Source organism: Sebastes fasciatus, chromosome 19 (assembly GCF_043250625.1).
Source record: "Sebastes fasciatus isolate fSebFas1 chromosome 19, fSebFas1.pri, whole genome shotgun sequence".
Taxonomy (NCBI): domain Eukaryota; kingdom Metazoa; phylum Chordata; class Actinopteri; order Perciformes; family Sebastidae; genus Sebastes; species Sebastes fasciatus.
This window is the reverse complement of record NC_133813.1, coordinates 6,993,561-7,020,659: the sequence shown is the minus strand read 5'-3', so window position 1 is coordinate 7,020,659 and position 27,099 is coordinate 6,993,561. Positions and strand designations below refer to the sequence as shown.

At 40.2% G+C, this 27,099-nt stretch overlaps 2 protein-coding genes across 2 annotated transcripts; one reads left to right on the top strand and one right to left on the bottom strand.

The window, feature by feature from the left end:
• Positions 1-3,122: 3,122 nt before the first annotated feature.
• ajm1 (apical junction component 1 homolog) lies at positions 3,123-21,232 on the bottom strand. The gene is made up of 2 exons (XM_074618009.1): positions 20,824-21,232; positions 3,123-8,490 (listed from the first exon to the last, which is right to left on the bottom strand). Exon 2 carries the CDS (start codon positions 8,434-8,436, stop codon positions 5,158-5,160), a length of 3,279 nt encoding a protein of 1,092 aa, XP_074474110.1. The 5' UTR covers positions 8,437-8,490; positions 20,824-21,232; the 3' UTR covers positions 3,123-5,157.
• A 1,766-nt stretch (positions 21,233-22,998) lies between these two features.
• Positions 22,999-25,926, top strand: minar2 (membrane integral NOTCH2 associated receptor 2). Its single transcript, XM_074618453.1, has 3 exons — positions 22,999-23,177; positions 23,862-24,110; positions 25,200-25,926. Exons 1-3 carry the CDS (start codon positions 23,031-23,033, stop codon positions 25,389-25,391), a joined length of 588 nt encoding a protein of 195 aa, XP_074474554.1. The 5' UTR covers positions 22,999-23,030; the 3' UTR covers positions 25,392-25,926.
• Positions 25,927-27,099: the final 1,173 nt, after the last annotated feature.

The following is a 27,099-nucleotide window of genomic DNA, read 5'->3' as shown; positions in this document are numbered from 1 at the left end:
CACACACAGCTGTGCCTGTGCCTGCTCGAGGAAGTGCAATGATTTATTGATTGTGAAATCGAACGTGGAGTTTGCAAGGATGTAGGATGGTGGAGGTCAGCACCCAGAACGGTGACGGGGGACTTCAGAGTCTGAGGCTCCATCAAGTCCCACTGAGGTCCAGAGAGAGAGAGAGAGAGAGAGATGTGACAGAGAGGAGGGAGCATGAAAGAAAACAAGGAGAAAACAAGAGTGGTACTGTAGCTGCAAAGCCCTGCTGAGGTTCTTGGATCTTAAAGGATAGCTTCCGATTTTTCAAGTCTCTTTTAAATTTTTTTTATTTAATTAGATTAGATTAGAGTCGTTGCACAGAGTACAGGTACTGAGACAATGAAATGCAGTTTAGCATCTAACCAGAAGTGTAAAACATTAAAACATTAAAGTGCAGAGTAATGTACAGAGTGATGTATAAAATATAGAATAAATCAGCCCGTTCTCATTCCAAGGGTGTGAAATACTCAGCTTTCCATTAAATACGATGATCTGGATAGAGAAGGTTAGACATTGACCTTGAATAGTTAAGGTTAGGTATTGACCTTGAATAGTTAAGGTTAGGCATTGACCTTGAATAGTTAAGGTTAGGCATTGATCTCAAATAGTTAAGGTTAGGTATTGACCTTGAATAGTTAAGGTTAGGCATTGATCTCAAATAGTTAAGGTTAGGTATTGATCTTGAATAGTTCAGGTTAGGCATTGATCTTGAATAGTTAAGGTTAGGCATTGATCTCAAATAGTTAAGGTTAGGTATTGATCTTGAATAGTTAAGGTTAGGTATTGATCTTGAATAGTTAAGGTTAGGCATTGATCTTGAATAGTTAAGGTTAGGTATTGATCTTGAATAGTTATGGTTAGGTATTGATCTTGAATAGTTATGGTTAGGTATTGATCTTGAATAGTTATGGTAAGGCATTGACCTTGAATACTTAAGGTTAGGCATTGACCTTGAATAGTTCAGGTTAGGCATTGATCTTGAATAGTTAAGGTTAGGCATTGATCTTGAATAGTTAAGGTTAGGTATTGATCTTGAATAGTTAAGGTTAGGCATTGATCTTGAATAGTTAAGGTTAGGTATTGACCTTGAATAGTTAAGGTTAGGCATTGATCTTGAATAGTTAAGGTTAGGCATTGATCTTGAATAGTTAAGGTTAGGTATTGATCTTGAATAGTTAAGGATAGGCATTGATCTCAAATAGTTAAGGTTAGGCATTGACCTTGAATAGTTAAGGTTAGGCATTGACCTTGAATAGTTAAGGTTAGGTATTGATCTTGAATAGTTAAGGTTAGAATAGGTCGTCGGGCACCGAGTCTCGTGAGAGTTCTTGCAAGTTTTTGCAGATTTCAGATCAGATTTTGCAGTTTGCAAATGCAAGGTAAGTAAATAATATAATAAATATCATGTGTGTCTATTTGCCAGATGGGTCCACTGTGTATAAACTGCACCAGGATAAGCTGGAAACAGACAGCAGGGAAGTAGCAGCTGGGTAAGTAATGTTTAGAGAGTAGAGACCCTCACTTTTGTTATGGTTCTTATAGCTCCGGCGTATTTGATTTGAAATGAAACTTTGACTCAAACTAAAGTGTTGACTTGGTTTAAATAGTTTTATTGAGTTCAGATCCATACTGGGTGAAGAGTGAAGCAACTGTAGATGGATATAAGTGTCCTCTGGTATCACAGACATCACAAGTCATTTATTTTCTCTGTCGTTATTGAAGCTTTAAATTTATCAAGACAATTTCCTTTATTACATGTCTGTGATATATTTATTTGAGTTTTTCTTACATAACACTCGTGTTGCCTGTGTAGGACAATGGAATTAGGAAATACCCCTAACTGACATTTTCTCATTATACAAAGTGAACAACTGCAGATGAATTGTACTTCATGCAGGGACCGATATAATCCCTGTTATTATGTTATTTGCCCAGTGGTGCGCAAATAGATTATGGGGTGTTTGGATAGGAAGGCAATCCAGGCACTCTAAAATACTAAAACAAGTGGCAACGAGGAAGGAAATATATTAAAAAAGCCTTTATTGTAGTGGCTAAATCATTATTAAAAAGCCAACATGTTTCGACCACTGTAGGTCTTCATCAGGGCTCAAAACAAAGCGGATGTGGCTTCACCTGTATGCTATCAACAACCAATAGTCACAAATAATCACCATAGTATTACAAAATATCACAAAATTCAAGTTGTGTACTTTTTATATTACCTATACGTCTATAATTTTGGATAGTTTATACATTTTCTATAATAAACCTTCAAAGTCAAGAGGTGGTTTGCGCTTTAACATGTGCTGTATGTTTCTGTTCATTTAAGTTGTGCCGTTTCACTGCAGGTACTATACAGCTAAATACAGTACACTTACAGTAGTTCATTTAAAACTCACGTTAAATATTAAACTATGAAATCAAAACTTTCCATAATGTCTCAGAAATTAGATTTAAACTTGAGACATTTAACTGTATAACAGATTAAATAACAATCCAAAAAATGCATTTGAATTAATTCTTTGCTTATTGTATACCATATATACGTACTGTATATGTATACAGTATATATAACTAAAAACAATTTAGGAGGACAGGAGGAAAACCAACCCACATATTGCTCAACATCCTTCAAGAAAACAACAAACTAAGGTATTTATTGTTAAATTTATATTTATATTACAACTTTTTTTCTCGTTAAGTCATGAATTTATTCTCGTAATATTCCGACTTTTTTTCTGGTAAAGTTATGACTTTTTTCTCATAATATTATGACTTTATTCTGGAAATATCAGATGTTTATTCCCTCAATGTGGCCCTAATACTCCGTCATACATTTGCACTTGGGCCCTCACTGCATTAGACTTATATACTATATACTTAGACTATAAACTGTGTTACCTTCATCACAATGATCAAATGTTTTGCGGCTCCAGACAGATTTTTATTTTTATTTTTGTTGCCTAAAATGTCTCTTTTGATAGTAAAGGTTGCTGACCTCTGTCCTATCCCCTATGTCATCGCTCCTCCTCATGTGCTGCCTTGAACAATGTTGTTGCACTTCACCTAAAGAACAGGCAGACAGTGGCACCCAGAGTTCCCATTCCATTTATTAGATATGGTTTATAAATAGACACACTCAGACACATATGTTGAAAGTATAAAAAATACAAGATTACAGGATTTTCTAGACATTTTTTTAGATAGGTCTCTTCTCTCTGTTGTTGCCTTTGACACGTTATTTTAACTTTGAATGACTGACGGAAATGGAAAAATTCATTTATTTTTTTCTTACACAGCATAGTAGTTTCACACTTTCACAAGTCCATTCATCGAGCAAGTTACTATCATCAAAGGGTCATGTTAAAATGAGATCAGAGCATAGAAAACAGTCACATGCAGCCAGCAACTTTTCACTGTATCTGTACAGCACGTCCTGTCAGCCAGACAAGTGTTAACACAGTGAAAATTTTCAAATATATATATGTACTTCAAGTTTCACTGTACTTTCGTCTTACAAATTCTAAGGAAAGCTGATATCACAAGGGGAGAAATGGAGAACAATGATTAATAACTGGGGGGGGGGAAAACAGCTTATTCAACCTTTTACTGAGGACTGATTGCCAAAAGCTCCTTCACGTCTTCCAGATATGTTGAGTCATTTGACAAATGGGGTCAAACCATTTTTTTTTTTTTAAATAGTTTGGATATTAGCATACAAATATGTTCCAGCTGCACTGTCGAGTTTTTAAAACTGTAAGTTTCAAATCATCGTCAGTGCGCTGGCAGGAAAATTTGGGATTTAGGACGCTACAAAAACAAAGTCAAGAACTATATCTTGAGAGATGAGGCAACATGGCTAAGTTGCATTGGTAAATGTTTCTAAAAACTTCTGCAACCGACGAGCAATGCAAAGGTTCTGATTTTGCTAAAACCGAAAAAAGGACAATATAAATCACACATGTAATAAACCTAGTGCAGCACAAATACACAACTAATGTCTTCTTCAAGCATTTATGTACCATATAGCTACTGTGCCAAATCTGGCTCAACTTGTTTCTAAGGACAATAAATCCTGCTGCTAATTCATATATTTTTAATTTGTAAATATATCTAAAAAATACAACTCATCAACTTCAGTGTTATAGGAAATTGCATGATTTATTGGTATTATACCAAGTTTTGTTTTTGTAACTTTCACTATTCACAGTGTTTAAAACTGAACAGCACAGGCCGACACCTACTGTGTGTGGCTGGTAACTGGCACCATTTCAATATTCATTTATAGAGGTTGCTTTCAAGTCCAGTACTGCTCCGGTACTGGATTTAGCTTGAATCTCTCCAGAGTACACCATTAAACAAAAAAAAACTTTCAGTATAGTACTTCTATATAAGCAACAATACGACTTCATGCTGATTTTTATAGATCTTTCAAGTAGCACAACTGTCTCTTTTTTCAGCTTTCATTATTTTCTTACGTTGCCATCAAAACTTTCAATATTTTATCTGAATTTCAGCAAAACTTTCTTTACAGATGTGTATAATATAATATATTATAATATAATATATAACAGCTCCTTCTACAGGAATGTGGTACTTAAGTCATGAAGCAACTTTGCATAGAAAGTATTTACGTATAGCTAAGAAAATAATGTTTAATATTTTCTGCATGATATACCATTAAAGTCGCATATGAAAAATAGTCATGTCAATAAATGGACTCTTTCATTTAAAGAGGATACGTTTTTAAAAAAAAACATACATTTGTTATGTTAGCTAATAATTTGCAAAAAAATCAAAATACCTTTAATGTCAGTTTAGGTAATCCCTACCAAAGGGAGTATGTTGTAACAGTAAATGACCAGGATACAGATAAATGACTTGTTGTGGATAAAAAGTATGTACTTGTTAAAAAGATTAAAATAAATAATGTACTGTAACTGTGCTCATTCTGCACCTGACAGGAAATATTCTGAAAAAGAACAATACTGACCAAGCAGACATGAATATATATATAATTTTGATAACAAAATACTTATCTACAAATGTTTGTAATTGGATTGATATATAAATGTGTAACAATATATATGTATTTCTATACATATATATTTATAACAAAAGGTGCACTTAAATAATGTCATCGAGGAGATGCGGGGTGCCTACCCAGTCCAACGTCCTGGGCTCAGAGGCAGCCATGATCATGCACATAAACTGTTTACCGGTCCTCTTATCAATAGGATAAATAGTTGTGGGTGTGAACCTTCTGTTACTTTCCACAAACTCACAGAGCTGCTGATAAACCTGTGGGTATTCATGGCGTAGGAAAACCCCTCGAATCCTTAACTCCCGTTGTATATTTATAAAACAGATTTCTCTGGCCTTCCTGCCTTCATCTCCCTCTTTGTCGATATCTGCCGTTCCAGGAGGTGGAGTGAGGATCAGCGTTTCCATGTCGCTCTCTTTCTTGTGAACCTTTCTCTCGGGGCTGAAGGAAGCCAGTGCTACCTTTGCATATTTTCTCACAGTTGGAGCTTCGTTCCTTGGCGATGGCCCGTCGGGCAATTGGTCACCAACAGCAATGGATACATTCAAGATGAAACATTCGTTGGGGTCGTACTCTTTACCGGCTTCCTGTAGCTCCTTACAGTACTCCCCTAGGTTGTCCTTGAAGCTTTCAAGCTCTCGGAGGGACAGGTACGTAGGAGACATGAGTAGACTATCCAGGCCGTACTGCAGGAATTTACTGGATGCCGCAGGATTTGGAAAACCAAGGAACAGAACTCCTCTACCTCGAGAAAGGTAGCCAACTTTGGCAACACGGGAGAAGGCTTTGTGGATTTCTGCGGTCTCCCGGCAGTGTTTGATGATGTGACGGCATATGCTGCCAATTCTTCCGTACAGGCAGCTTTCTTTATGAATGTCCCAGTCCTCCCTGCGACAGTTACGAGAGCAGTAGTAAGTGTAGCAGCTGTGGCAGGATTTAAAATATAGGCAAGCATTGAACAGGGTCTCTGTCCTCCGGCATTTGTTGTTAGAGCACATCATTGTATCGTCCTCATCTGGGCTCTGATCTGGGGAGCACTCGTCTGCACTCTTCATCGCATCACTGGCCCCGTCCATGTCTCGAAAAGCATCGGGATTCATTCTTATCGAGGTCGGCTGCTTGTCAAGAGGAGGTGGTTCCTCTGTACATGGCTTTGAGCCCTTTCTGGACAGAGATACTGCTTCTTCCTCGTCAATTAACTTCTTTAGCTGATCAAGAATGTCCTCACTTGCCCTTCTACTGGGTGGCTTGTAATCGGTCACAAGATCTGCCAGAAGCTCATCAAGTTGTTCAAGGCTTTGCTGTAGTGAGGCGTTGTCGTGTGGCTTCTCTTTGGTTGAGCTTTCAAAGTCATGCTGAGTCAGTTCTGGACCCTCGGTGCTTCTGGAGTCAAGAATGTCCCAACTGGCAGACCGTCCTTCAGCCTTATTAAGTTTCCCCGGTCGCATGTCATTATCAGTGATTGTTATCTCAGGCGTGACAAACCAGAGTTTACTAGCACTGTTCTTGGATGTCTCTGTTGGGCTTTTGTCAATTAGTGAGTTATCCGACATTGATAAGGCTGCATAGCGTCTTGGCGAACTGGAAAGATTGACTACCACCGGTTGCGGTTTGTCACCTGTGGTTGCAGCAGGCTTCCTGGAGTCAAGAAGATCATCGTAGCTCTGACCCCGCTGTACAGGAAGAGGTTGTTCCCTCTCTACACGAGAGTTAAGGATATTGTCCCAGGACCTCGAGTAAGACTTTGACTCTGTGCCAATTCTTGGAGGTTCTACACATGGGCTGGCATACCAGGGTGTTGACGCAGGCTCTTGTTGGACTCTGGTTGGAGTGACTTGAGATACATAAGAGGCAGGATTGGTGGAATAACCGGATATTTCTGAGCCATACCAGTCATCTGTTTGTGCTTGAATGACTCTAGCATGTCTTCGGCCCTCCGTGTAATATGCTCTTGCCGGGATATGATGCTCTGGTGGCATTGCATACATGTCGCTGGAATAATAAAACCTTGGCGGAGCAGTCTGGATTTGATAAGACCTTGGATCGTCCCCATAAAATATTCTTGTTGGAGGTGTCTGTATGATGTATGGTCCTGGTTCATTTGCTGCATAGGGTTTGGGATACCCTGTCTGCACAGAGTATGGATAGGTCTCCATCTCAGGATAATAAGGTCTTGTAGCTACGGCATGCACCATTCGAGTCCTTGGATCTTGCACATATTGCACTTTTGGAGTATATGTTTGTCCTGGTGTGTAACGTTCATCCTGAAAGCAGGAACTTGGTTGAGGAGGAGCAGTAGTAACGTATCTCCCTGGGTCATCCGCATAGAAGAACTTGGTTGGCACATTAGGACTGGAATGAGCTCTGCGTTCCCTACCATAGTAATCACTTGATGACGGCATTCTTTGCAAGGGTATCTCCATGGGTTGTAAGTAACTATTTGGCATGCTGCGGGAATATTGATAAGCTTGCCTACCCTCTGTACCTAACGAATCAGTGGGAGTTGGTGTTCTTGAATAGGAGAAATGGCGTGGCACAGTCAGACTCCTACTCCCCCCACTGTGGTGCCTCTGCCAGGGTATGTCCACTTGAGGTGTAGCCTGTTTCCGTCCTGAATGATGTAATGCTGCGTCATCAGGTTTGATGTCCACCCGACACCTGACATGAGGGCTAGTTGCTGGTTTATCCAGCCCTCCGTCCTCAGGATTATCCGCAGCATAATGAGGTGAGTATCTACTGGTGTCACTCATTTGAGGCTGCAACTTTATGGGATGGACTTCATGCATGTGAGCCCTAGTTGCTGCATGGGAGGACTCCCTTCGCGGTGATACTTCTGGCCTCCAGCGAGAGTCTCTCGGGGCCCTTTGGGACTCCCTGCCCTTCCTCCCCGAAGATGAGGACCCTTCAAAAGACACAGGGGTGAGACTGGTCTGGACCCGAGGGGCACTTTTTGACCTGGTCCTTCTTTTTTGTTCAGGGACAATGACTTCACTGGTCATATCTGCAGCCATTGGTTGAGGAGTTAACCTATGGCTAAAAATGTCCGGGGCAGAAAAACGGTATCTCTGCTGGCGGCCCAAGGCATTCCAGGCAACATCTGGGTTGGCTGCATGCCTATCAGCCTTCTTGTATGGGGACTCCATTGAGTAATTGTGTGATTTTGGGTACTCCAATGACTTATAGTCAAAGGTGCGGCAGTGCCTCTTATTGACTTTGCTCTTACTGTCCTCCAGTTTGCTGTAATTTATAGAATCACATTGTTTGGAGGGTTGCAAGGACTTGTAGTGTGAAGAAATGGGGACCAATTTAATATCTCGATGCACAGTTGATACCAGTATGTCAGGAGGGTCTGTACGTGTCATCTTCAAGGGACTCCTCTAGTTATCATCATCAAGTTGCTTTAATGTTGATGTTGCCTGGAGAGGTAAACAAAGAATTTTAGTTAGTGACATTTATGCAGGCAATACAAATTTGTTCCACCAACTATGCACGAATATAAAGTACAATTCAGCATGGGTTACTTGTTAGCGAGTTAGTCTCTAGCGTAAAATATTGGCAGAAAATATTAAACAAAATTTAGAAACATATTTTAGTGTAATGTTTAACTGTAAAATGACTCGACTGTTTTCAACACTGAGGCCTGGTCACAAACGTTCTTATTTTACAGCTAACAGTCCACTAAATATGTTGGTTGTGGAAATACGCCGTATGTCGTAGCAATGTGCCAGCACAGGCAGGAAATAAAGAAGACAGCTAGCAAGCAAACACAGATATAAACGATGCAGGATTTAAAATATTTCAAAAATTTGCTTTGCAAATGTTTTTAAGGAAGGAAATGTAAACAGAAACTTTTGTTTGTTTACAAGAAAAATGCTGCTGAGCTTTCAGTATAGGCCAAAACTTCTGCTCTACGTCTGTCCGTCTGTCTCTGAATATGAGGCTACTAATTCATGAGTCTTCCTGATAAGCCTGAGGATGGCCTAAGTCACAAATTTCTTGTGTTTAAGTCGTCGCCAGTTTTCATTTTGTAATGGATGGTTTGTAATGTGTCAATCGTGAGAAAGTGTCAGTGTTTTCTTGAGACTATAAAGTCTCTTAAAGAGACAAGGCACCCTTGAGCGTCGGTATCGAACGCCGACGGCCGTGACAAAGCATCAGGATTTGACGCCCTGGGAATAAGAACGGGCTGTAATTATCCTTATGAACATAAACATATGGCTATTGTTAGTACTCACAGCTGGATAATTTTTAAATCTAGAGTACTCTTGCTAGTTTCTCAACATTACCAACCCTAGCTTTAAGTCAAGGATTAGCAAAAGGCCAAAAAAATCTCTGGTGTCAGTCACTCATGCATCGTAGCCCAATGAATAATTTATGCCATTTGATGCCTTTGATCACGCTGACTGCACTCGCAATCTGCATGAATTTAACATATGATTTAAAAGGCAGCAGTTGGAAAGTGACAGGCACATGTGCATTCTTAAAAGATGCAGTTGAGTGGTGGGATTTGTCTACGATCAGAAGAAACTTTTGACTAGAAAACGAATTAAGTAATGACATTTCAAGATGTTTACTAACGCTGTAATCATTCAACAAACATGATTTAGGGGTCTGTTACTCATAAAATCATGATCTGTATTCATAGAAAGGTAATTGTAAAATGTAGAATTACAAAGATGCAGGAATTAAAATACTGCTTACATAATAAAATACATAAAAAATACAAGCTGCTGCAACCTGTGTGAGACCCCCGAAGGAGAAGCATCTGACCCAGATTGAGCAACTGGTCGAGCAGACGCTCAGACCGGAGCAGATGGAGGATAATTATGGTGTTGACATGGCTGATGTCTCCCTAAAATCCTGTGGCAACTGCAGCCTTGTGCACATTTGTAAATGTCCTTTTAAAAGAGGGCAACTGTCAGAGTGCAGAAACAGTTCAGCGAAGGTCATGTTCAAATGCTCAGAAAAACTACAAGTCTTTGCTCCAGTCCACCAGACAGCATGGTTAAATGGATCCAACTCAAAGCTCTCAATACCAACCCCTGCTTACTATTTTCATTTTTCAGCCATAAATCCACTTAAAAATTATAGAAAAAAGACATGAATATTAGCTGGGTTTTTTGCACTATCAATATATTTTTCTGACAGGAGTCAGGCTTAGAATGTCCCATCAAAAACATTGTAAAAACCCTTGGGTTGAAAGGGTTAAAAATAACCTCTCATTTATTTGAGGATGGCCTGTGATGGGCTGACGCCTTTCAGTAACAGATGGCTGCATGGAGTAAGTGTTACTCTGCCTTCATACGGCCACAGGCCACTTGCAGTTCTCCTGCAAGTGGCCTGTGGGCACCTCAGAGAGTGTGCACATGACATCATTGAAAGTAAATTTCCTAGTGCTGATACTAATATATATGTAGTTTCCATAGAAGGTCATAAGGTGGATAAAAAAAAAAGTTAAATTAGGGCTTATTAATGCTTCAAACTGGTCCCTCGTGCACAAGATAGTAAATGACTATCCAGTCTAATGGTTGTGACTTACTTCTGGTCAGTGATTATAGTGAGCACTGTTTTTATAGTGCATTGTGGGTATTTTCTATGGAGCACTGCAACACTGCACCATTGGCACTGAACACCCTAGAAAATGTCTCTCCGGGCAGAACTAATTCATCCTTTCCAGACTTACCCTCCCCCAACATCAACATTCAACGCTACACACTGACTACCCCATATACTACTGAGACTGACACTTTGAGGGGAGCTCTGTTCCACAGCTGTATGTGTGCCAACTTGGAGGGAGTAGGGAGTTGTGGGAATTGGGAGTGTTTGGAAAGGTTATGCTTAAATGTTTTTTCTCTCTATGCTCACCATGGAAATGGAGCCTGATGTGAGACCTGAAGAGAGATTTGCAATCGAAACATTTCAAGTGCAATATTGGCCAATAATCTGTCAATGATAGGAGTGTACGGGTACACAAAATCTATGGTTCGATATATATCTATATATGGTTTTGGAGTCATAATAAGGTATGTTTTAAGTACAGTAACAACAAGAAGCAGAAGATAACTTTTTTGTTGTTTAGTAAGGTGTATCAATATGATGTAACACTTGCAGTATGGTGTGTCAAGACGACGTAACACTTGCAGTAAGGTGTGTCAAGAGGACGTAACGCTTGCAGTAAGGTGTATCAAGACAAGACAAAGTAACGTTTGCGGTAAGGTGTGTCAAGATGACGTACCGCTTGCTGTAAGGTGTATCAAGATGACATAACGCTTGCTGTAAGGTGTATCAAGACGATGTAACGCTTGCAGTAAGGTGTATCAAGACAAGACAAAGTAACGCTTGCGGTAAGGTGTGTCAAGATGACATAACGCTTGCTGTAAGGTGTATCAAGACGATGTAACGCTTGCAGTAAGGTGTACCAAGAAGATGTAATACTTGCAGTAAGGTGTACCAAGAAGATGTAACGCTTGCAGAAAGGTGAATTAAGAAGATGTTACGCTTGCTGTAAGGTGTATCAAGACAACGTAACGCTTGCAGTAAGGTGTATCAATATGATGTAACACTTGCAGTAAGGTGTACCAAGACGATGTAACGCTTGCAGTAAGGTGTATCAAGACAAGACAAAGTAACGCTTGCGGTAAGGTGTATCAAGATGACATAACGCTTGCTGTAAGGTGTATCAAGATGACGTACCGCTTGCAGTAAGGTGTATCAAGACAAGACAAAGTAACGCTTGCGGTAAGGTGTATCAAGATGACATAACGCTTGCTGTAAGGTGTATCAAGATGACGTACCGCTTGCTGTAAGGTGTATCAAGACGATGTAATACTTGCAGTAAGGTGTACCAAGAAGATGTAACGCTTGCAGAAAGGTGAATTAAGAAGATGTTACGCTTGCTGTAAGGTGTGTCAAGATGACATAACGCTTGCTGTAAGGTGTATCAAGACGATGTAACGCTTGCAGTAAGGTGTATCAAGACAAGACAAAGTAACGCTTGCGGTAAGGTGTATCAAGATGACATAACGCTTGCTGTAAGGTGTATCAAGATGACGTACCGCTTGCTGTAAGGTGTATCAAGACGATGTAATACTTGCAGTAAGGTGTACCAAGAAGATGTAACGCTTGCAGAAAGGTGAATTAAGAAGATGTTACGCTTGCTGTAAGGTGTATCAAGACAACGTAACGCTTGCAGTAAGGTGTATCAATATGATGTAACACTTGCAGTATGGTGTGTCAAGACGACGTAACACTTGCAGTAAGGTGTGTCAAGAGGACGTAACGCTTGCAGTAAGGTGTGTCAAGAGGACGTAACGCTTGCAGTAAGGTGTGTCAAGAGGACGTAACGCTTGCAGTAAGGTGTATCAAGACGATGTAACGCTTGCAGTAAGGTGTGTCAAGAGGACGTAACGCTTGCAGTAAGGTGTATCAAGACGATGTAACGCTTGCAGTAAAGTGTATCAAGACGATGTAACGCTTGCAGTAAGGTGTGTCAAGATGACGTACCGCTTGCTGTAAGGTGTATCAAGACGACGTAACACTTGCAGTAAGGTGTGTCAAGAGGACGTAACGCTTGCAGTAAGGTGTATCAAGACAAGACAAAGTAACGCTTGCGGTAAGGTGTGTCAAGATGACGTACCGCTTGCTGTAAGGTGTATCAAGATGACATAACGCTTGCTGTAAGGTGTATCAAGACGATGTAACGCTTGCTGTAAGGTGTATCAAGACAAGACAAAGTAACGCTTGCGGTAAGGTGTATCAAGATGACATAACGCTTGCTGTAAGGTGTATCAAGACGATGTAACGCTTGCAGTAAGGTGTATCAAGACAAGACAAAGTAACGCTTGCGGTAAGGTGTGTCAAGAGGACGTAACGCTTGCAGTAAGGTGTATCAAGACAAGACAAAGTAACGCTTGCGGTAAGGTGTATCAAGATGACATAACGCTTGCTGTAAGGTGTATCAAGATGACGTACCGCTTGCTGTAAGGTGTATCAAGACGATGTAATACTTGCAGTAAGGTGTACCAAGAAGATGTAACGCTTGCAGAAAGGTGAATTAAGAAGATGTTACGCTTGCTGTAAGGTGTATCAAGACAACGTAACGCTTGCAGTAAGGTGTATCAATATGATGTAACACTTGCAGTAAGGTGTGTCAAGAGGACGTAACGCTTGCAGTAAGGTGTATCAAGACAAGACAAAGTAACGCTTGCGGTAAGGTGTGTCAAGATGACATAACGCTTGCTGTAAGGTGTATCAAGATGACGTACCGCTTGCTGTAAGGTGTATCAAGACGATGTAATACTTGCAGTAAGGTGTACCAAGAAGATGTAACGCTTGCAGAAAGGTGAATTAAGAAGATGTTACGCTTGCTGTAAGGTGTATCAAGACAACGTAACGCTTGCAGTAAGGTGTATCAATATGATGTAACACTTGCAGTAAGGTGTGTCAAGAGGATGTAACGCTTGCGGTAAGGTGTGTCAAGAGGACGTAACGCTTGCAGTAAGGTGTATCAAGACAAGACAAAGTAACGCTTGCGGTAAGGTGTGTCAAGATGACGTACCGCTTGCTGTAAGGTGTATCAAGATGACATAACGCTTGCTGTAAGGTGTATCAAGACAAGACAAAGTAACGCTTGCGGTAAGGTGTGTCAAGAGGACGTAACGCTTGCAGTAAGGTGTATCAAGACAAGACAAAGTAACGCTTGCGGTAAGGTGTGTCAAGATGACATAACGCTTGCTGTAAGGTGTGTCAAGATGACATAACGCTTGCTGTAAGGTGTATCAAGATGACGTACCGCTTGCTGTAAGGTGTATCAAGACGATGTAATACTTGCAGTAAGGTGTACCAAGAAGATGTAACGCTTGCAGAAAGGTGAATTAAGACGATGTTACGCTTGCTGTAAGGTGTGTCAAGAGGACGTAACGCTTGCAGTAAGGTGTATCAAGACGACGTAACGCTTGCAGTAAGGTGTACCAAGACAAGACAAAGTAACGCTTGCGGTAAGGTGTGTCAAGATGACGTACCGCTTGCAGTAAGGTGTATCAAGACGATGTAATACTTGCAGTAAGGTGTATCAAGACAATGTAACGCTTGCAGTAAGGTGCATCAAGATGATGTAACGCTTGAGGTAAGGTGTATCAAGGCGATGTAACGCTTGCAGTAAGGTGTATCAAGATGATGTAACGCTTGAGGTAAGGTGTATCAAGGCGATGTAACGCTTGCAGTAAGGAGTATAAAGATTAAGGATGCACCGATACCACTTTTTTGCAGACCGCGTACAAGTTCTTACATTTGGGTACTCGCCGATACCGAGTACTGATACCAGTACTTCTCTGTGCCAAAAGACCCTTGTTAACAGCCAGCTGGAGGGTGTGACAACATACTGTAACGCTTGCAGAAAGGTGTATTAAGATGATGTATTCAAAATAACACTAAACAGCGAGTTCAGAGAAAGGAGAAGAAAGACCAAGTCTTCCACTATGTTGCTCCTATCAAAAATTAGGTCATATGTCATTCTCCTGCTCATACAGCTGACATGGTGAGTCAGGCGACTAACTATGCAGGCTGCGCCCAAAAGAGAGGCAGTGATACTTGGCAACATGCTAAGAATGTGTAGCAAGCTCCATTATAATTCAGCCAGTAAGCTATGCTTTGTTAGTGTGCTTTCACCCACAGCGCTGCAGATAAAGAAGTTGTTAGTTGAGGGTCAATTAATTCAAGCCTGAGAGGATATGAAATTTATTCAGGCCCCTTCAGCATTGGGCCAGTAGAGTGTAAATTTGCTTTAATCTTGGTCTAAAATCTCCCCATTCTGAAGCACCAGAATGTCTTCACATCTCTTCACATGACCACAACACGTCATACCAGTGAAACCTTTGTGCAAAAGTAAACCAAACACAATGGATATTATTTCACATTCCTTCTATATATTGTCTCTGTGATCATCAAACTGTATTTTCTATACAGGAACACATGTCCAGACGTACAAAGAGCACTGTACATCAACGATACACAGGTTTGCATGCTGTCGATCTGTTTGCTTTTGGCTCATGATTGTTCCTAATTCCACTGAAGTAGCCTCTAGTACCACGTGGCTCAGCCTCTTGACACCATTACATGTGAACTGGCTAGCTGACTCTTCAGCTCTATAAATGCTGTTTCCTGCTCCATTTCCTGCAATCATTTGCAGTATTGGCTCATGAGTCTCTTCAATGCTTCTGACGTAGTGATCCTGATTGTGTTGCTCCGATGCTATTTCACACATAATGTATTCCCCAAACACAAGTTCAGTCTGAAAGAATTGACAGTTATTGCTATTGAGTCTTGTAATCATCACGCTGTTGCATGATTCTCCCTAAACAATGATGTTGGGAGAGATGTGAAATCCTGAAATGCCCCGTAGACTACGTCTACATCTAAAATTATTGATGGATGCATACAAATTGTGTATAGTACATTACTGTAATTATATCCGTCTGGCAGCTGCAGTGTGCCTCGAGACATGTAGCCTATGTGTTGGATTATTCAACATCTGAATCAAGTTCACTGTGTATGCTGTTATGCCTTCAATGTTTGTTTAATGCCATAGTTTTTTTAATTATTTGTTTGTACGTTATCTGCGCATAGCAACTGAATTATGATGAGGTTATGGTTAAGGTTATGCAACTGAAACACTTGGTTAAGGTTAGGAAAAGACTGATTTAAAAAAATTAATGTAACTGTTGGATTGTGACAGAACACAAACTCCTACCTCCTGCATGAAAGGTATTAAAATTGGAAGCAATATGCCTGTCCACCCACCCCAATCTCTACTTTTAATAATGAACTTTGGTTACGTAACCGTAGCTCTTAACCAGGCAGAACGTTGATATTGAACGATGTTCAATAACCACATCTTAAACAATATCTGCACAAATAAACTCCGTTGAGGTAGCCTACAGTTAAGGTCAGACGACTAAAATAGAAGTAAGGGGAAGATTGTGGTTACGGTTTAATAAAAAGCATGGTAGGACCATAGAAATAAAATAAGAGTCGAATGGACATTACCATTCAAATCAAGCCCCCAGGAAGAGCGCCGGTCATTAATGCCAATTTTCGTAGTGGCCAAACGGCGGTACTACAACTTCTGTGTCCATCACGTGATGCCATTGGCCCCAAAAAGACTTTTCCCATAGACTTACATTGGGAAAAAGACATCTGTAACTCAGTGGATAATTGTTTTTGAGGTGAATCAACTTCCCAGTATGAACACCTGATTAGGTCCTTCGGTCCTAAAAGTTGTAAAACGCACTAATAGCTGAATCCAGAGTTATTTCCCTTCCTCCGTTCATGTGAATGAGACCCAGACCGAGGCTGGAGCGAGGGCTGGGAGGCGGGAAAGTTAGCAAGCCGTGACGACAGACGTGTGACCCCATGACCGAGCCATGTGACCGAGCGGACGCTACTGCGCCTGCTCCAAGGGCCCAATGGATGCAGAAGATCGCCGGAAGATCCGGGTATTTTTCGACTTGGAAGTCGAGCCATTTTGCCATCATGCGCCACTGAGCAACTTTCATAGGAATGAACGGGGCCCCGCCTCCAACGCTGTATCCAGTTCTCTTAATACATCCATGAGAATCGCCCTCTACCAACATGGTTTTTAGGGATACTGGGCTGATTGATGTGGCATTCTTCACCCCACATCTCTTGGAAGAGGTGGCCCCTCCAAGACTAAATGGTTGATTTTATTCAGTGTTTACGCCTCATAGGATTTATCAACCTTCTTCAAGTAGAGCCACAGTGTAACATATGGAGTATCCCGTTAAAGCTACAGGAACCTGGTTTTGAGAAGCCTTAATATGCGTCAACAGGGATACAGTATGTCTGCAATTGTTTGTGGATTTCAACTTCAAATGATGTAGTAACTACTTAGAAAAAAAAACCAATATGAAGATAGGATGATCTATGAGTTGGTATAGCTGACAAAAATAGAGAATACGCGTCATGCTCTCACTATCCATTACCGTTGATGAGACGAAGAAGCCAAACCCTGCATCAGCTATAATCCCCAGCTCCTCAAACGACTACAGAAATGAGAACGGCAGGTGTGTAGAAGACAAAGGCAGATGGCAGACTGATCAGAAACCTTTAAAGGTTCAAATTAAGTCTACAGAGATATAAATACCCAGGTTACTCAATGTTCCCTGTAAACATCCAAAATGTGATCAAAGAGAAGAAAGCACTCAGTGCACTCTCTAGGAGGTGCATGGTTTAATCTATTTTTCGCAGCAGTGAAATATGGGTGGCTGCTACTTTTGGAGCATTGTATTATTATGCCATCTAGCCACAGGGCATTAGTTGGTTGGTTGTTTGGTTGGTTGATCCAACACATTAGTCTATATGAAATCGGGTTCAGCTTTTCATGGTCTCCTCAGCATAAATTGTAATTGTCAGTGGGTCAGAGACCGCTGCTAGGTGTGACTGGCTGGCCCCCGACGGGCACATTTCCTCCATGGCACTGCGCCACAACTGGTCAGCTTGAAAAGGCCTGGGTTGAAGGTGACTCGCCCGGACCTCACTGCTTCCCGGGGCTGTGGATTTAAAGCTCGCTGAGCCCTCTCTCCCTGCAGGGATGGACGGGGCTCCTGGCGTGACTGTCAACTGGGACGGACTGTCCTCTGTGCATCAGGAGTCTGAGCATGGATGTATTAGGAGAACTGGATACAGCGTTGGAGGGCGGGGCCCCGTTCATTCCTATGAGAGCCAAAATGGCTCGACTTCCGACTGGAAAAGTACCCGGATCTTCCGGCGATCTTCCGCATCCATTGGGCCCATGGAGCCCTAACTCCGCCGACTCCCAGCCCTCGCTCCAGCCTCTTTCTGGGTCTCATTCACATGAACGGAGGACGGGAAATAACTGTGGATTCGGCTATTAGTGCATTTTACAACTTTTAGGCCCTAATGATTTAAATAATTGCTATTCAAGTGTTCATACTGGGAAGTTGATTCACCTCAAAAAAAATTATCCGCTAAGTCAGACGTCTCTTAAGTCTATGGGAAAAAGTGTTTTTGGGCCCAATGGCATCACGTGACGGACACAGAAGTTGTAGTACCGCTGTTTGGCCACTACGAAAATTGGCATCAACGACCGGTGCTCTTCCTGGAGGCCTGGTTAGCGGTCTGAGGCGATGTCGACAACCAACCCGATCCATCTGGAAACACGGACCCCGTCTTGTTAACCATGCGTCATGGGTGTGACTTTTTTGCCGTCATCATCATTCATATCTATGAAACCAATGTGTTTATAATTACAGTAAATTGTTTATAAGTCCACAAAATTGTATCTAGCCTCTTCAATTTGCTCTCGAAGTGCAAATTTAGGGTAATATTCCTATATATATTTTTTCATACTGCATTATATATCACAGAAAAAAAGAATATTGCAATGTGTTTTTTCTAATGTCATGCAGCCCTAACTGGAAGAGGTTTCCCAACCCTCTTGTCAACGCTCTATCCCTAGCAAGCAGCTTACACATTAGCAAACATTGTGTAAATAGGCGGCCTACTTTCTCAAACAATTATGTGACTTTGTTCCAAGCAGCATTTCATTTAGTTTATTCTATAGAGATTTTGGAAACATGCAAAAGAGGGATCACAGAAACTCCAATAATGCTGTTCTTCTCCACAGATATTTATCCACACCTGGTTATGACTGAACTTCCTGTCCCACCAACTGCATCGCTTTCAGCAAGTCATATGGAGCTTTGAGGTGAGTTTTGCCTTCAAGTTCAAATGTTTTGACTTTCAAAACCACCTTCAGTGGGTCTTCATTGTTAGTCTTGTTTAAAACATATTTCAAAAACATAAGAAAAATAAATGTAAATGTAGAAAAGTATCACCAGAAGTGACTAACTCACTAACTGATGTGTTTGTAGGCATTAGGTTTGTGTTGGGATTCTGCTGCCGCCTCAGAGACAAACCCATATTTGGCCACCTACAGTACCGCAGGCTGAAAGAGAGCTCCTCTCTCTGGGTCTCACTGTGTTGAATGAATAATACAAAGATAGTGCTGAAATGATTAGTTGTAATCTTATCTTATAAGCAACTGGGGCAAAAGTACCTACTGTAGCTACAGTAAATTCTTTTGAACTAAAAATACCAAACATGTGGCCCAGCTTCTGTTTGATGGTGATGAAACTGAACACTTGAGCTGTTATGTGATGATCAGTAGCTTCTGATTGATGATGAATTGTTCATAAATTATACAATTAAGCTTCAAATGTAAATTAATTCTAGGGGTGGGGCCCATGTGTTACGATTTATTTATTTTTTTTACAATTTTGAAATAGATTTTTTTTTAATGCCAGAATCGACATATTTGCTTCATTTGAGTCTATGCGGAGGTAGAAGGAAGTTACTGCTTACATCATATTATTTTATAGAGCAACAAAGTCCATGTAGGGTGGGTTGGAGTGGAGGATTAGAATGAATGGATTATAATCCCCAAACGTATAAAACATTACATGTCCCTTATAAATTAAAAAGAAAATACCACTAACTTGTGAGGGGAAATGTCTTTATCCTTTTATTTGACTGATATATTTTACTTCAGGACATCTCTGACTACATACATGCTGAAAATCAAACATTTTAATGTACTAATTTAGATATTTTCCAAAGTAAAAGTCCCTAGAAGTGTACGATTCATCTTTTTTCTCATGGTCTAGTGTTTAAAAAAGTTAACAAAAATCGCAATAAATCGTAATATCGAATCGCAATACTTAAAAATTGCAATACATATCGAAGATAGGTGTATCATCCCAGCCCTAAATTAATGCAAGATTTGTATTTTTGTCACACAAATTTAGAAATTGTAATTTCACAGCTGTAGCTGCATATAATCTATCTATCTATCTATCTATCTATCTATCTATCTATCTATATATTTATCTATCTATCTATATATTTATATATTTATCTATCTACCTATCTACCTATCTATCTATCTCACTATCTATCTATATATATATTTATCTATCTATCTATCTCACTATCTATCTATATATATATTTATCTATCTATCTATCTCACTATCTATCCATCCATCTGCACACATATTGTGGCCTCTGTACAACTCTGCAACATCTGGCTAGGCTATTCTCTGCCGGTCTTCTGGTGACAAAATCAGAACAACCCATCATGCAACCTCTGTAATACTGCAACCATGCAGTGCTGAGGGGCTTGTCTAGTTGGAAATGAAATGAACTTGGGTTGCAGAGCAATGCATCTCCTGTATAGTCCGAACAAACGTCGCATTGACGCCCCTGAGCTAGCAAACACTGCGTAGTATCCTGACTCCTGACTGCTGCTGCTGCATGAAGCTGAGCTGCTGCTGCTGCTGCTGCCTAGAGCCACAATCCTGATGAGGATGAGGATGATGTCAGTGTTCCAGGATGGGAACACATTTGAGGAACATTAGCCAGCAGGGGAAACAAACTGCATGGACAGAATAGTAGCTCTAATGAGCAGGATCTGCATACTCATCTTCTCTGTGTGCTCAGAACATGCACAATCACTACCAGGACGACATGCTGTGCAAGCTATAAATGCAATTTGATACGTGCACAAGATGCAAAGAATCAAAATGCACGATGCTCTGATGTGTATCATCATCGCAGTGATGTCAGATTAAACAGGAATAAAAAGGTTGGAGGTTAAAGATGCTGCACGGTGCTGCAAAATGCAAAGCCTCCATCCATCCATCCATGTCTTACCGCATCAGTCCGGACTGCCAGCAGCAGCAGCATCCTCTGCTTCTCCATGTTTTATGTCCGGGATGTGCGATGGTGGTTTCCCAATGACGACATCGGACATGTGCAAAAGATAAAGCTGCAATATCCGCTTCATTGGTCAGGTTTCCTCTCTCCTCTCTCTCCTCCTTTTGACGTTACATCGTTGGTGGATTTCTGCGCAAACCCCTCTGCTGCTGCACCATCCAACATCTCCTCTACGTGGCCATAACCACAACCCAGCCTCTCTCTCTCTCTCTCTCTCTCTCACTCTCTCTCATCACGCCTGCAGCACTGACAGCTTTAAACCTCCGCCAAGGAGGCTGTGATTGCCTCAATCCTCCATCTGTTTCTGACTGTGACGAACATATTTCCATATCAGGGGAATCTGTTGTGCACATATTCTCATATTCAATCTCCAATCAGGATGAATCCTCACCACATGTTGGTGCCACTCCCTCAGTGCCACCATTAGGATTATTATACTAGTGATTTGCATGTTGGAGGTGATTACAGTTTAGTGCAATAATGTCACTGTTTCATGGGGCATCACAACTTTATTGCATGTCTGAACTCACCCAAACACATTTCATTCATGCTTCCTAAAGCTAGTTATTGTGTCAGTAAATTGGCCACTAAAATTAAAAAGTTGCTTGGTCATCATGTGAGCCGTATACTGGCCAAAATGTTTGAGTGTTTTTTTCACCATGGCACTCAACCCTGGAAATGTTTCTAAAGTTTTTCTCATTCGCTTTGGCTCAATTTCTCAAATGAGAATTATTTTTTTCAAAACAATGAGTTCAAATCTCTGAACAATTAGTTTGTTGTTAACAACAGATTAGGAATTCTCATTCATTCAAGCAAATTGCACATGTTTTGGCACATGTGAGCAAAGAGTCAGTACAATTGACTGCAATTTGCACAATAACCACTTGCACATGTCTTATTGATCATGTATGGATGTGTGTGTGAATGCTGATATGTAGTGTAAAGGAACCATGAAGTGTTTGGCATTTTTGCATGAAAACTTACATAAAGTGGCAGTAGGTAGTATATATTTAGCATCATTGGGCAAAAATTCTATAATAACCTTTCTGCATATTGTAATTCAAGTGATCTGAGAGAAACTAGACTTCTGCACCTCCTCATGCCTCTGTTTTCAGGCTTTAAATAATCTAGCCTGTGATGGAAGACTTTGACCAATCACAGGTCATTTCAGAGAGAGAGAGCGTTCCTATTGGCTGTGATCCGGCTGGTGGGCGGTGCTTGGTAATTCCTCAACTTGATCTCAACATGGCTGCCGGGTCACAAACTTTCTCATTTCACAGCTAAACAGTACACTACAAGATGTCTCTGAAAACATTTGAGGAGAGAAATAGGCATTACAGTGACAGAATATTGATAAATATTTGATCAGTGCTGCCTAGTTTGACCGTTTGATCGGAGTTTGCGAGTGATTGACTCGTCTCCCTCATAGACGGCAGACTCCCGATCAGCTCTGATTGGTTGTTTTCCTCCAGGCTGTGAAATCTTGCAGATGCCGTTAGGAGCACCGGAGGACACAGAGACACATGATCTTTTTTCAGATTACGTGTCTCATGCACTACTGTCAGGATATAGTGACCGTTTTATAAAAATAACTTTTTTTTAATCATACTTGCTCCATTTCTACCCACTGCAGCTTTAAACGATTAGCAAAATAATAAATTTTCTGTCAATCAAATATGAAGAGTGTATCAATAATAACTAAAGCTGTCAAGTAATTATAGTGGAGTGAAAGGTACAATATTTTACTCAGTATTGTAGCGGAGTAAAAGTATAAAGTAGTATTAAACAAAAATAATCAGGTAAAGTAAAAGTACCTCAAATTTGTACTTAAGTACAGTACTTGGTTACGTTCCACCACTGGCAGGTTTTACGTAACACAATCCTCAGATGACTGGTGATGTGTCATAGTAAACTAACCACCTCTCTCTCTTCTCTCTCTCTACTGACACTGTTGATTCTCAGCGTCATGCTCTTAATAGTCAGGTTGGGTTACACACACCTGCAAGTGATACAGCCTCATAAATATCTTGCTCTTCATGAATTATTACAAAGCTTGCAAGTTTGTCGTGAGCATGTGCATCCATCCATCCATCCAGGCAGCCGGCAGGTGAAGCGGTCAGTGTGGATGGAGCAACACAGCCGGGATGGACATCTCCGTTTTACCTAACAACAACCACCCGGAGAAGTTCCTTCAGCTGGACGTGGGGATGCTGCCGGCCACCCACGGCATGTTCCAGATCGGGGCAATTATATCCAGTCAGAGACACTGGCAGAACAGAGTCTACTCCCAGGTATGGACTATGTCACATTCATCTCTCTGTATGCTTTTATTTCTCATCTTTGACATGGGTAGCTGTATTTAGTTCCATAAAAATGATTCCACGTTACAACCCAACCCATATACATTATTTATGATGTGCATTTAGTCTGCATGAAGGATTTTCTACATGTAGCAGCAATCATCATCACAATCAGGAGCTGTGTGGAGATCTATCCTTAGATTCTGGTCATTTGACTTATTGCATTAGGTAAGGGAATCTGCACAACTAAAGTACAATACTAACTAACTTTCACACCAAAAGCCCCAAAGCAAGTTCAATTTAGTGTGGCTCTCTTTGGGCTTAACTGAGTTAAGTCTAAGCCTAGTTTGACCGTTTGGTTGGAGTTCGCGAGTGATTGGCAGCCGGCTCTCAAAGATGGCAGATGGACAGCAGACCTCAGATCACAACGTCTCCTTATGTTATTCTGAGCTGCAGTGACGGAAATAAGAGTGTAAAGGCATAGACACTGTCAGGAATCATGTTGAAATAAAAGCAAGGAAGTCGCAAATTAAATGCAGAAATAATCGTCATGTATTTTATGCAAAATAATTCTGGTTTATTCTATGTTGTATCTATGTCTCTAGTGTCTTCTCGTTGTCTATAGAAAGTGTGCATGTGGTGAGAATCCAAAACTCTGCCTCATTGTCTCGACAGAGGGATCGAAGGGTAAGGACTGAAAGCTGGTCTCCTCTGTCCCCGGAGGGCACTCCTGTGGTGTTTGAGGACAGATACCTGGAGAGGCACATCACACCAGTCACTCTGAAGTCAAACATTAAAAGAAACCCTCTGTTCATGGACATAAGATCGATGGAAGTAGTGGACATCAAGAAGCCCACGCCTTCCTGGACTGTCAAGGAGTATGACACACAAACAATCCATGGAAACCTCGCAGATTATTTAAAGGTAATTTGTGGAGAGAAAGGGAGGCTGTGGTTGATTGACGGGATGAATGGGGGTTTGGGGATGGGTTGCTGCAAAAACAAAAAAGTCAGACAGGTGGACAGCTTGATAGCAAAAGGGATGTAGACCGTTTGATTTCATAACCGTGGACAAAAAAAGTCATAGTATAGCATGTCGAAAAATTTCATTGTAAAAGGTCATAGTATAGTATGTCAAAATTTCACGAAAAAAGCTTATAGTATAGTATGTCAAAACATTTCATGAAACAAAGTCATAGTACAGTATTTTGAAAAATTTTATGAAAAAAAGTCATAGTATAGAATGTCAAAAAATTTCACCAAAAAAAGTCATAGTTTAGCATGTTGGAAAAATGTCATTGAAAAAAGTCATAATATAGTATGTTGAAAAAAATCATGAAAAAAATCATAGTATAGCATGGCATGTTGAAAAGTGTCATGAAAAAAGGTCATAGTATAGTGTCAAAAGATTTCACCAGAAAGTCATATTATAGCATGTCGAAAAATGTAATGAAAAAAAGTCAAAGGATAGCATGTTGAAAAATTTCATGGAAAAAAGGTCATAGTATAGAACAACGAAAAAAGTGATAAAAAGTCATATAGAATTTAAAAAATAAATTCGTAAAAAATTTGTATGTCGAAAAAAGTAATAAAAAGTCATAGCATAGTATATGAGAAAAATTGATTAAAAAAAGTCATAGTATGTTGAAAATAGTCATAGTATAGTATGTAAAAAAAAAATACATATTATAGTATGTCGAAAAAAGTCAGTACAGTATTTTGAAAAAAGAGATTAAAAAAAGTCATAGTATATTATGTCGAAAAAAGTCACAATATAGTATTTTGAAAAAAGTGATAGTATAGTATGTAAAAAAAAAGTGATTAAAAAGTGATAGCATAGTATTTCGAAAAGTGATGAAAAAAAGTCAGATCCCTGAAATGCTACACACTGGCCGGCCCTTTAATACTGAAGCCTCTATATGACCTACATAAGCCAACGAGACCACCAGCAAGAGCATGAACGTTACTTACAGTAACTTTAAGCCTATTTCCACTACCCTTGCAGGAGGAAGAGAAAACTCCTAAAGATCTGGACTTCTGGCTGGAGGATCTCTACACACCAGGATTTGACTCTTTACTGAAGAAGAAAGAAGCAGAACACAAAAGAAAAAAACTTTGTAAAATTCTTTCTTTAATCATTTTGTGTGTTTGTGCAGTACTTATTGTGATTGTAGTGCCAATTGTGGTTCTACAGAAGAAAAACTGATCGACGAGGACATTGCCATTTTATAGTGCAACTTTTAGGACCTCTTTGTAAGTGCTGGTGATATATATATATTCTATATATTGTCCTGTTCTCTGTCATAATGGACATGTTTTTGCTACCCAGCTGCCCACTGGGGACTGTAAATATCCACAGCAAATTCTATGGTAACCTGGCAAGTAGTTGCTGAAATATCTAGCTCTGTACCAACATGTTGGAAGTGCAGACAGATGACCGGAGAAAAAAAGTTGCCGTTGAGGACTGCTTAGACTTTAAAGAAACATTTCTTTCCACCGTGAAATTTGACTCGTTAACACTGACCCCCACATCAGTGAATCCAGAGGCTGTATTAAACATGGACATAGCATCCATAATGTCACCAGTAGGTTTTTCTAAAGGGATGCCCTAGAGCTTGGATCTGGCTTTACTGCTTACTAGGCCAGAAAATCTACATTTTGAACATAGAGGATGGAGCCTAGTTGGAAGGATGAAAACGCAGCAACCACCATGACTGCAAAAAAAAAATCACAGTGCAGCAAACACACTCCTGTAAATCATTTGAAAGATGATGTAACCACACAAGAGTTCCCAGTGGCTTCACACAGCAGCTTAACACCAACTGAAAGTCTAGTTTTTGCTGACCTCCAGTGGTTTAACTTCTCACCATGCTGCAGTGATGTAGTCTAGGGTGTGTCAGTACACCGTGATATACATATATACCCTTCATACTTACGTACCCTTCAAGTATATTTCACCTTATGTAGTAAGTATACTAATATCAATGTACTAGTAGTATACTTGTAAGTGTACTAATTCAATACTTCTTTCTAGATTTGAAGAAAAATGTTCGAAAGATATATTGTTAAAATCAAAATTATGAACATATATAGTCAAATCAAGCACAATTATGGCACTGAATCTTATGTTCTAACAAACTTATCAAGGAGTCAAAGGTCTTTTGTTGCACAGTTAAGAACAGGAATCCTTCCTCTGGCCTCTCCTCCTGGTTAGGAGAAGTTGAAAATGAATCACATTTTCTTTTGTATCGTATGATGAGTTACGAGTTTCTATTATAAATGAAATGTCTGTTCAAAATCCCGAAATGTTTTGGTGTTCGAATGATGACGAAATGGAGTGGCTATTTAATTGAAACGCTTATATTATAAGTTGGCTACTCATATTTGTTGCACTCTATAAGAACATGCTTGACAGAGTCCGGTTTATTACAGTGCGTGCATAGTCCAGTTGGGTGCTTGCCTATTCTATGGAGTGTTTGGTGTAATCCTGTATGTCCTATTTTCAGACGGGTAATGTCCATCTCTTCCCTTTGGTCACAACAATGACACAATAGTTATCTGAACTTAAAGGTTCCATATCGAGCTCATTTTCAGGTTCATACTTGTATTTTGTGTTTCTACTAGAACATGTTTACATGCTGTAATGTTAAAAAAAAAAAACTTTATTTTCCTCGTACTGTCTGCCTGAATATACCTGTATTTACCCCTCTGTCTGAAACGCTCCGTTTTAGTGCAGTTCAACTGAATTGCAACGGAATTGCGTTGCTAGGCAACAGCTTGGGTCCATGTTAACTTTCTGTCAGCTGATGTTATTCTTATATACTTAGTTAAGTTTTGGGAAAACATTGTGTTTGAGGTTAAAATAACTACGACCACAAACGAACACTGTCTATACTACACCTGTCATAATTACT

Excerpts from the sequence above, each read along its gene's own strand:
- ajm1 (XM_074618009.1), bottom strand. The coding sequence starts at position 8,436 with ATGACACGTACAGACCCTCCTGACATACTGGTATCAACTGTGCATCGA.
- minar2 (XM_074618453.1), top strand. The coding sequence starts at position 23,031 with ATGGACATCTCCGTTTTACCTAACAACAACCACCCGGAGAAGTTCCTT. Across the intron at positions 23,178-23,861 it reads AGAACAGAGTCTACTCCCAG|AGGGATCGAAGGGTAAGGAC; the intron begins GTATGGACTATG and ends TTGTCTCGACAG. Across the intron at positions 24,111-25,199 it reads ACCTCGCAGATTATTTAAAG|AAAACTCCTAAAGATCTGGA; the intron begins GTAATTTGTGGA and ends CAGGAGGAAGAG.